General features: G+C 34.9%; 1 protein-coding gene across 1 annotated transcript; it reads left to right on the top strand.

Moving 5' to 3' along the window:
- Window positions 1–3,749: 3,749 nt before the first annotated feature.
- LOC122278152 (exocyst complex component EXO70H1-like) lies at window positions 3,750–6,054 on the top strand. Its single transcript, XM_043088253.1, has one exon. It carries the CDS (start codon window positions 3,987–3,989, stop codon window positions 5,898–5,900), a length of 1,914 nt encoding a protein of 637 aa, XP_042944187.1. The 5' UTR covers window positions 3,750–3,986; the 3' UTR covers window positions 5,901–6,054.
- The last annotated feature ends 5,589 nt before the right edge of the window (window positions 6,055–11,643 follow it).

Genomic DNA, 11,643 nt, shown 5'->3' with positions numbered 1-11,643 from the left:
GTTGTGATTGTGAGTTCATGGTTGCAGTAGATAGTTAGAGCGCTACGGTTAGGGTTATGGCTTAAATTCTTTATTCTTTGGAGTAACATTTATGGCATCATATGCTGATTACCGACGCCCTGCAACCTCAGTGGGTGCTTGCGTATGAGTCAATGCCCATAGTTGTTCCTGTCTCAACAACTTGTGAATGCGAAGGAGAAGGAGAAGTTTTCGGTTCGACAGAGAGAGGTTTTCGGTGAGAGAGAGAGAGAGAGAGAGAGAGAGAGAGAGAGAGAGAGAGAGAGAGAGAGAGAGAGAGAGAGAGAGAGAGAGGTTGGGGTGACTCGGGTGAGGGGCTCAACAGAAACAGAGAAACATTCATCTGCAACGCGGCACACCAAGCTAGTTGAGGGGCACTTACGTGTCACTAGTTTATTCGTCTCTGCTATTCTCCACTTATAGGATTGTCTGGTCTGAAGCGTTTCTGTTTATTAAAATCAACTGAATCAAAGAAAATTAAAGGGATAACAATAAAGAATATTGTTCTACCCAAAAATAATAAAAGAAACTTAATTAATTAAAAGTAAACACTGAAAATCGGGGCCATATATATAGAATATAATTCGTTTGTTAGTAAGATAACACCATCCAATACCATTTGAATTTATTCAAGGAATGGAAAGTGATGGAAATTCATCGATCTCAAAATCGATGAACGCATAATTTGGCACAATAGGCTGCGGCAATACAAGCTTTTGATAACATCTCTTTAATCCAAATTCCTTCATCTTTGTTGAAATTTCACAGTGGAAAAGAGTCACCAGTACCTTATCTATATAATCAACCTCTCTTGATACTAAACTATGTATTTTGTGGTTTTGGTTATATAAATATCAAATGGTTATATAAATATCAAATTTACTTGCAAAGAAAGAAAAAAAAAAGACAAAAAAACGATAACACCATCAAAAGCAAGTCATCTTGTCAATCTGTTTTCTCCATCGTACGCTATTTTATACTCCAACAAATTGGGTGTTATGGTTGTTTAGACAGTGAGATGAGATGAGATAGTTAGTTTTAAATGAAAGTTAAAAATTGAATAAAATATTATTATAATATTATATTATTATTATCTTGAGATTTGAAAAACTTAAATTTTTTATTATATTTTGTGTGAAAATTTGAAAAAAATTATAATAATGAGATAAGACAATATGAGATAGTTTGAGAGTATTTCTCAATCCAAACAGTATATGTCAGACTATCAATTAAAAATTTTATTATACATAAGTTGGCATGTTAATACATCATTTAGAGTTGAACATTTTATAACTTAAAAAAAATAAAAAACCATCAATAATCATATTTTATCATAATCGACGTAGAAAGTTTCCAATTCAGTAATCAATGTGTTGGTGTGTAAAAAATAAGGCTTATAATTAATTCTCATCATTTATTGTCTAATTATAAGTGATAACGTACAAGGCCGGAGTACTTTTAGGCCAAGAAAAAAAAAACAAAAAAAAGGAAAACTTATGCACATGATCTACTTGAGGTTTTTATACGACCAATTAACATAAAGGAGAAAAGGAAAACCGCGGCCAGCTGTAACATTTGCAACTGTATATGAATAGATCAGACGTCGAAGAAGACCATACACAAGAAGGGAATTGACAGACCTAAAATTCTCTCAAAGACGGAACAAATGAAACGTACCTCGGAAACAGGATCAGTCTTTTCCTTGCGCCAGTTTGGCGCTTCTGCTGAAAGTTACATTGGAAAGGTTAAGAGCCATTCAATATGATCATCGTGTATATATGTGTCTGCGTCATTGCTGATTATTCTTAATTTTGATCAGCCTTTACTTTGATCGATCTTTGCTTTGAACTTACGTACGTACGTTCTATACATATAACGTGGAAAAGTCTTGATGACATGATCATTAGCTTCCTTTCAACAAAAGGGCATAGACTAATTATAATTATATGGTCAGCCGGTAGGAGGAGGAGAAAGGTATCAGGAAAATAGCAATACGTACATAATCTTGCATGTGCTTAGAATATTATTGAATTAAGTGCTGCCGTGGTGATGATGGGAAAAATATTATAATCACAAACATATATACATTAATTTTATGGCAATCTTAAAATAAAGATCTCTATCTTGAACTCTTACCAAAGAATATCTCAATTCATACTAAGCCACTATATATTAAGTATGTGTCACTATAAGAAAAATAATCATTTGTGACTAATTATATGCAACGAAGATGATTGTTTATGATCAAAACATATTCATTTTTGTAAAAAATGGTCATTTTCTTAATAAATAACTAGCTACAACTAAACTGTTTTCTTGTAATATGTGTATAAGTTATTGATCAATTTTCAGGCCGGTATGTAAAGTACACTATATATCCACATCTAGTAAGATTTGATTGGTAAAATTCAAGTTTTAAAATTTATCTTTCAAATTAAACAATGCTTTTTAAGCTTGAAAATAATAATTTTATGCTTAAAAAAAAAACTAAAATGAACTGATATATAAATATCATAGAGCAATATAATAATAGAACCTAGCATGTCTAGGACGATTGAAGTAAAAAATATATAAATATATTAGAAAACAATGAAATAAGATGAAAATATTATGAGAAATGATAATTGCAATATAGAATACGTAAAAGTCATGTATCTTTTTTGAAGAAAGTGAATAAATATAATATCTATATAAAAAAATTAATTTTTTTAATGTTGGATAATGCTCTTTTTCAAAAGAAGTGCCCGACACTTGTAAAATTCATAATTGTATTTAGCATTATTAAAAAATAATAGGCAATTGGTGAGATTGTTGACTTTAACTATATTAGCAAACATATTGATTAATGGCATATACCCTTTGAGAGGACCTTATTGCTTATCTATATATATAAAGTCAAATTAATCTATTTGGTAACCAAATAATGGTTTCCATCGGTTTATTTTCTAATTTCTTCTACCATTAAAATATATAAAAGAGAGAACCTCGCGCATGTGAAAATTAATAAATTGCAGTCAAAGCTCATAAAAATCAGAACCAAGAATCCTTCAAAATTATCGAGCGACGACGTTTGTGTGGTTAAGTAATTGATCAAGAAAGTTCTCATGTTATATATTTATATGTATATATTTATTGTATCATATTTACTGCTTTTGACTTATTATTTCATTCAACGTATCCTAATTCCTACTTATCGAAAAAAACAAAAAAGAAAAAGAAAAAAAAAAAGAAACGTATCCTAATTCCTTTGTGACTGATCAATTGAAACTATAGATCGACTTATAAATTATAAGAAACAAATTAATATTAATGGAACAATATTATATATAATATGTGTATCTATTTTTCAGAAAAACTTAATTTTTTAAAATTATTATCTCAGAAGCAAAACACGATCGTTTTGTACTTTACCACGTAATGAAAATAAAAAACATCAGCGTACTAAATGAAAATGTGCTAATTGTTTTTAGAATTTTTTTTGTTTTGTTTTGAGATTTATGTTTCTTGAGGGTTGGCCGGGAGTTTTGTAGAACTCGTGAAATAAATACCACACACACAACGCGTAGAAATCGCGGAAGAGCCAGTCAATTTACGTGGGTTTATAAGACTCTAAAGTCTTTGAAACTTAAGTCAATCCCCATACGTCCTTCTTCTTTATTTTTATTTTTTTATATTTATTTTTTCTTCCCTAGAGCCAGAGGCGCCGTTACTGCGTCTATATAAACCCCCTCCAAAGTTCCAAACCCCACCAATCCAGGAAAAGGTGCTACTCCCAAATTAGGAACAGACAAAAACCACCAGAGCTAAAACAACCTCAGTTACCTCTGTTCGATCTGTTCTGCTTCTCTTGTTTGTTTTTTTTTTTTCCTGGGAAGCAAACAGAGCTTTAAGCAGTACTTGTCGGCAGCTAGCAAACCCAAAAGGAATTAACGTACAGCTTCGTTGGAAACTTTTTGGAATCTGATCAAATGCCTAGAAAGGGTATGAGGAGCCTCTGTTTTCACTCCAAAACTCCTTCCTTCTCCGCCTCTCGTCATCCTTCACCTTCTTCGAGACGTCCCTCCGTCTCGACCCCTCGGAGAAGCTTCTCCGACACGATGATCGAGCAGAGCATCGAAGCGGCCGCTTCTTTGATCATGAAATGGGACCCGGAAAGTTCTGCCTACGCTAAAGTCACCTCCATCTTCTACGAGAGTAAGAGAGAAGCCATTCAGTTCATCAAGTGCGTTAACGATCTCCAGAAGTCCATGCATGCCTTGGTCTCCGATAACTCCTCCACTTCTGAGAGGCTCGTGTACGCCCAGAACCTGATGCAGATTGCCATGAAGAGACTCCAGAAGGAGTTCTATCAAATCCTTTCCATGAACCGGGCCCACTTGGATCCCGAATCCGTCTCCGCACGATCTTCACGCGCCTCCACGAGATCGAGCACCTCCGACTATGAAGACGTCGACGATGATGTGCGCCCCCCGGGTGATTCCATCGAGGAAGTCGAGGAGGTTTCTTCCATTGCCATGGCGGACTTGAGGTCCATAGCCGAGTGTATGATCTCGTCTGGTTACGCTAAAGAGTGCGTTAGCATATACAAAATCATCAGAAAATCAATAGTGGACGAAGGCATTTACCGTCTTGGCGTTGAGAAACTGAGCTCCTCCCAAATCAGCAAGATGGACTGGGAACTGCTGGACATGAGGATCAAGGCCTGGTTGGACGCAGTAAAAATCTCCATGAAAACGCTCTTTAACGGGGAGAGAATACTGTGCGACCACGTCTTCGCTTCCTCGGACTCCATCAGAGAATCTTGCTTCGCCGAGATTTCCAAAGGCGGAGCTACTCTGCTATTCGGATTCCCCGAAGTACTCGTCGCCAAGAGCAAGAAATCTCCCGAGAAAATCTTCCGCGTGCTCGACATGTACACCGCCATCGCCGAAAACTGGCCCGAGATCGAATTCATCTTCTCGTTCGAATCAACTGCGACCGTCCGATCTCAAGCCATCAACTCCCTGATCCGTCTCAGCGAGTCGGTGCGCACAATGTTGTCAGACTTCGAGTCAACGCTGCAAAAGGATTCCTCTAAGCTGTCACCGGTCCTCGGCGGAGGAGTTCACCCGCTGACGCTCAATGCGATGAATTACCTCTCAATCCTCGGAGATTATAGTAATGTCCTGGGTGACATTTTTGCCGACTGGATTCCCCCTCCAAAATCCTCATTACCAGAATTCTACTTCGATGGTCTACAAACCGATGAATCTCCGGCATTGGGGATTTCCATGCGCATAGCTTGGCTAATCCTCGTACTTCTTTGTAAGCTCGACGGCAGGGCCGAGCATTACAAAGACGCTTGTCTATCATACATATTCCTAGCCAATAATCATCAACACGTGGTCTCCAAAGTCCGCACGTCAAACCTCCTGTACCTTCTGGGCGAGGAATGGGTCGCAAAGCAAGAAGCCAAGGTGCGACAGTTTTCGGCGAATTACGAGCGGTTCGCGTGGGGAAAGGTAATCGCGTCACTGCCGGAGAACCCAACCGCTGAGGTGTCACCGGCGGAAGCGAAGGAGGTTTTCAGGAAGTTCAATTTGAGTTTCGACGAAGCGTATCGGAAGAAGGGTTCGTTCATTGTAGCGGACCCGAATCTCCGAGACGAAATGAAGGTGTCAATCGCGAGAAAGATCGTGCCGGTTTACCAGGAGTTTTATAAGAAGAATCGGCAGCAGCTTAACGGGAAAGGAGAGAGGAATGCGCGGTTATATATCAGATTTTCCCCTGAAGATGTGGGGAATTACATATCGGACTTATTCTTCGGGACAGCCGACAAGGGTAGCAGACCGTCTTCTTCGTCGTCCTCTTCTCATCGCCGGCGGGAACGGTTCACAGCGTAGAGTTTTTTTCGGTGATTTTTTGTTGTTTTCCCCCTGATTATTTTGTCTGCATATGTACATGTGGTTATTTATTTACTTTGTCCAAAGACGCTACCGTGCGTACTCACGGCTACGTTAAAATTATCCGAAGGTGCTATAATGGTTTCTTACAAAATGACTGACTTCCCTTAAAATAACTGAATTAATATTGGATTGATTAAAAAGATTAGTTTTTCAATACTATTCCACATATATTTATTTTAAAGAGAGCGAGCGAGATTTGTATATCTTAATACTGTATCTAACGTTATTATTATTTTTTATTATTATTATGTTTCGTGCATACGAGCATCTATACTATTAACATTTTCATTATTTGTTAGTATTACCAACGGAATTGAAAGTGTAAAATATTTTATATAATACAAACTAATTACATGAAAGTAAGATATAAAAATTATTTTTATTATAAAATAATTATAATGAATTATATGAAACTATCGTTAGTTTCTAAATTTACATTCATATATGTAATATCTTTCATGTATTTATAACGAGCAATACTACATACAGTCGTGGAATTGTAAATGCCGCGCAATCGTTTTGAAAAAGAGTGGGGTCCACGATTAAAAAGTTAATTTTTTTCATGTGGGTCTCATATTAATTCATCTTTTTCAAAGCGAATGCACGCCGCTTGCACAACCACGACTGCAAATATCATTTCTCATTTATAACACCTTTCAAAAATTATACTTACTCAATATTGAATTTTGAATAGTTGCTATACAACTTTATCTGTCCGATCGTTTACGATGTTAGAAAAGAGTGCATCCGTAATATTTACGTATTTTATAACTGTAAATATTATTTATCCTCGATACATAATATCAAAATTGCTAATTAATTTATATACCTATATCCATCTAATTGTGATGTAATTTAGGCAGATCTTGAAAGATTTCTTTTTCTTTTTAATTTAATTGTGTAGAGATTTTTCGATATTTAATTTCTTCCGTGGTGACAACTTACATACATACGAGTGAGAAAGCTAGCTAGGGAATATCAACGGGTGAGAAAAGAACCAAAGGAGGTTGGAAAAAGAGGAGGTGTGAATTGGGATTACGTTTAATATTTGTCACGTGGAAATTTGTTTATTAAAAAAAATTTTTTCTCCGTAAAATATTATTAATTATTTTTTAATTTATCGGACTTTAATTTTCCTTTAAAATGGATTTAAAATTCAAAAAATAATAATTTTTTATTTACAAATTGTGGAAGAGTAGTAAAATAACTGCCTGTTTGATCATTTATTGTATTATAAATGTGTTTGAAATTAATTTCTTTCGTTGATCACGAGCAGCTAGCTAGAGTTTCAAAGACAATTATGATTAATTAAGTCATGTCCCCATGCATGCTCCGAGAATTCCGACAACTTCATGTGAGTTCACATATGACTTAGCATCATTTCTTTTTCCTAAAATTAATACAGTCTTATCTAAATATTATATAATTATTTTTAAAAAAATAAAATTTATTATTAAAAAATTAATTTTATTATGTAAATTATATATTTTATTCATTTTTTCAAAATGATTATAAAGTGTTTACATAATTTACGATTGTAAATATTTTTTTTAAATATAAAAGTGATAATAAATACAAAACGGTTAAAAAAAAAAACAAATTCAAAACCCAAAGAAATGTAAGCAAATATAAAAATTAAAATTATGACTTAAAATCTTCAAAAACTTTTTAGAGAATATTAATTATGATAACTACAAATAAAAATATTTTATTTATCTTATCCAATGTTTTAGTTTTGTTTAAAAATAAATATTATTTTTCTAGTAAATCTTCTTAAGAATTGAAATTTTATCTATCAAAGCATTATATGAAATAAAATTAAATAGAAAATAATACACATGGAATATTAAATTTGAGTTTGCCCATGCTTTAATTGGGTGGTGTACTCATGTGGATCCAAACATCTTCCACGTACCATCAATCTTAAATAAATTTTTAAGATGCCTAGACTTTAATACTGCATTTAAAGTTGCGGTATACACTGATCTTGATATACAACATTAAATATTACGTGTGTAGTCGATCTGTATATTAAATCTATCTCTCATTTAATTCAAGAAAATGTGTGGAACAAATAATTTATTGAGAATGATTCATGTCATGTCATACTACATCAGATTCTATGTTTTGTAACGGACAAATCTGTCACTAAAAAAAATTTAACCATCACAAAGACTTTTTTTTTTTTTTTTGTTTTTTAACCTATTGATACCCCAAAGACGTAATTTGTGTGAAGGTTTACTATGCGATCATTATGAAAAATATTTTTTATAACGTTGATAGTCTGAATTAGTTCCTTTGTACGAACGTGGTGATAATTTGTGACGGTCAATTTCTATCACAGAAAGTACATTCGAACATATGTTTTTTCCTTTTAAATGTTTACCCAATCATGTTTCATTCAAATATTATTTTTCTAATGTTTGATTATATTAGTTCACATGGTAATTAACGTTCGTTTAAGAAATGAACCATCGCGACACTTCCTCCACCTCCTCCAACGTAGCCGTTGAATGCCACCAAAACTCGTGTGACAAGATTAGTGCTCCTTTCACATATTCTTTAAGCTTTTCTCAAGTTGGTTTTGGTGACCTATTCCGAAACCAACATCCCTTACATTTTTCGGACACCATGGCCGGTAACTAGACAAATGGCCATTGTAGAAAGTATACATATATTGTATACTTCAATTCTATGATGGCCATTAACTAAATAATTGTGTGGTTGTAGAAATCGGATATGGTTGAATCGACTCAGCCATCTTTGTATATGTACGTTCAAACGAATAATGTACGTTTGAACATATGGTCATTTGAGATTCACATTTGAACATATAGGTATACATTCACCTTTGTTTTAAATGTGCGAACATCATAAACCTTAGTTGTTCGAACGTTTAAGTTAACGTTCGAACGTAAATGTAGTTCAAACTTTTAACATTTTAGGATTTTGTTGTTTGAACTAACATTGTATTAACGTTGGAACAATGACAATATATGTTTCAATGCTTAATGTTATGTGTGCACGGGAAATTTCATGTTTGGACATACGGTATACCTCTTAATTCGATTGTTATGGTATGTTTGAATGTTTATGTATATGTTCAAACATTAATATGACGTCATTTGAATATACATTCGAACGAAGTCAGAATGTTCTATTATACCATGTCATTCATTTGTATAGCACATTTAAATTTTATGAAAGTTTTATTCATAATTTTGTTTTTTCTATAGGATATATCTCGACATTTAACAACATGAAAATGGGCTAGGGAAGGAACCTCAGACACTTCATGGATTGGCATTTGAACAATTATGGTTGAACGCAAAATCAAGATCGATGAATTCGATGTGCTAACCTTTGAAGGGGAGAAGTTGGATCAACATATGTGCACTGAAGGCGAAGATATTTTTGTCCATTGTCCGCGAGTTTTATATGCAGATGTAGGACATGCCATAAGACACAAATACTCACACCATATGTGTATGTGATGTTCAATTGGAGGTATCGATGGATGTCTACATTGACCTTCTAGGGATCCCCTAGAGTATCCAAGTCCTTGGCAATAATAGATCATTAGGACTGTTAAAGATAATGATAAGCTCAAGCAGTATAAATTTTGATAAAGTTCAAGCCTCTCCAGACCTTTAATTTATCACGATTTGGTTATATTTGATTTATGTAACAACTCTTATCTATACATTGGTTACAAATCTATTAGCTATCTTATTTTTTATAGTTGATCTCTTATAACAAACAATAAATCCTCTCATACGTTTGTAACAGTTTTATGTATAAATATGATAATGAATACACAATTTCTGGTATGTAAAACTAGAACCTTTTCCCATTCTTTCATGGTACTAGAGACCTTTCAAGCTCACGCTTCATTTGGTCCTATGGCTATTTCATCTCCCTCTTCTGCTACTTTTCATCTTCAAGCACAAGTTATTTCCATCAAACTTGATGGTACTAACTTTCTTGCCTAGAGTGCTTAGTTGCTTCCTCTTTTTTGGAGCTATGGTTTGATGGGGATGGTTGACGGTTCCGATCCCCATCCACCGCAATTTTCCAGTGATGATCACATGGCCTAGGGTATCCTTAATCCTGCTTATGTTGTTTGGCAGTATAAGGACCAAACGGTACTTGGTTGGATAGTCTTCTCTTTATCTCCTTTAGTGGTCTCCACCATTTATGGTCTTGAGACCTCACAGCTTGCTTGGCAGGCCCTTAGTTCACGTTTTGCTGCACCTTCTATTTCAAATTTCTCTAATCAAGAGAAAACCTCAGTCCCTTTAATAAGGCTTTATGTCTTGCCAGAGTTTTTTGGATGAAGTCAAATCTCTCTCGAATGAATTGTCGGCAGTTGGTAAATCTATGGATGATTCGGATTTAATTCTCTCTGTTCTTAACAGGCTCAATTCCTCTTTTCACTCATTTGTCATGACCTACATGCTTCTGGCTAAAGAAAAGTCAATGCCCTTTTCTGACTTCCACGTTAAGTTGTTGACTTATGATCTTATGCAAAAGTTTTACAATCAGTCCATTCAACCCAAGGCTGGATCTTATGCTCTTTATTGTCACAAACCTAGTTCCAAGCTAGGAGTTCGCCACAATAATAGGTTCCCATTTTCAGGATCATCTAAGACTAGTGGGCTGGCTCCTCCTTCTTCTTCTTAGTTTCAACACTTGTTGCCTCACTTGCCCTCTTTGACACCTGCATCTATGCCATTTGACTCTTGCTCTCAATCTCCTTGTCAAATCTGTAGAAGGGAGAATCATCAGGTGCTTGATTGCTTCAACCGCATGAATTATGCTTATTAGGGGCATCATCCTCCCACAGAATTGGCTGCCATGGTTGTCGAGGCCAATACCACATATTTGACTCATCACCAATGTTATGCTGACAGGGGTGCTAACATTCATGTCACTTTGGATATTGCCAATCTTGCGACTTCTCAACCTTATGAACGCAATGATTTCGTGGGCGTAGGTAATAGGGCAAGTTTGATCATCTCTTGCACTGGAAATGCTTACATAAAAACTCTCTCTTCTACTCTTTCCTTAAATGATGTTGCTTATTGTCCTCAAGCTTCTGCACATCTCCTTTCCATCAATAAATTTTGTAAAGACTACTGTGGCGCCCCCGACTCCCATGTGCGAAAAGGCAAGAATCGTGATATCAGGATGATGACAGCACATGTCACACACCCCAAACATCACGTGCTTGATGTGAATACGCAAAAGTATACAGTAATAATCGCAGTGGATAAATAAAAATATTTAACTAAGTATCATAATTTTTATATATAGAACCACTAAAATAAAAGCTCTTCAAATAGGTAATACAATTTTCCATCATAATAAAGTAAAAAGCCAAAATACATAGCCAAAAAGGGGAAACAAATCCCATCATAAAAAAGCAACCACAAGTCACTCCTCCGTCAGAGTCAATCCCTCAAGCTCAACATCATCCTTTGCATCAAAATCTATGGTTCCATAAAGCAAAACCGTAGAATAAGAATACCACATTGAAATTATGAATCTTAGTAAGTAACCAACCAAACAATCCAAGTGATAAAAACATATTAATACAACCAATGTGTATGCATGCACATGATGAAATATGCAAAAATAAAACCATCATTTTCTTCAAAAATGACACGTTTTCCAACAC

This window comes from Carya illinoinensis, chromosome 10 (assembly GCF_018687715.1).
Source record: "Carya illinoinensis cultivar Pawnee chromosome 10, C.illinoinensisPawnee_v1, whole genome shotgun sequence".
NCBI lineage: Eukaryota > Viridiplantae > Streptophyta > Magnoliopsida > Fagales > Juglandaceae > Carya > Carya illinoinensis.
The sequence above is the reverse complement of the archived record's forward strand: the minus strand, read 5'-3'. Positions and strand labels throughout refer to the sequence as shown.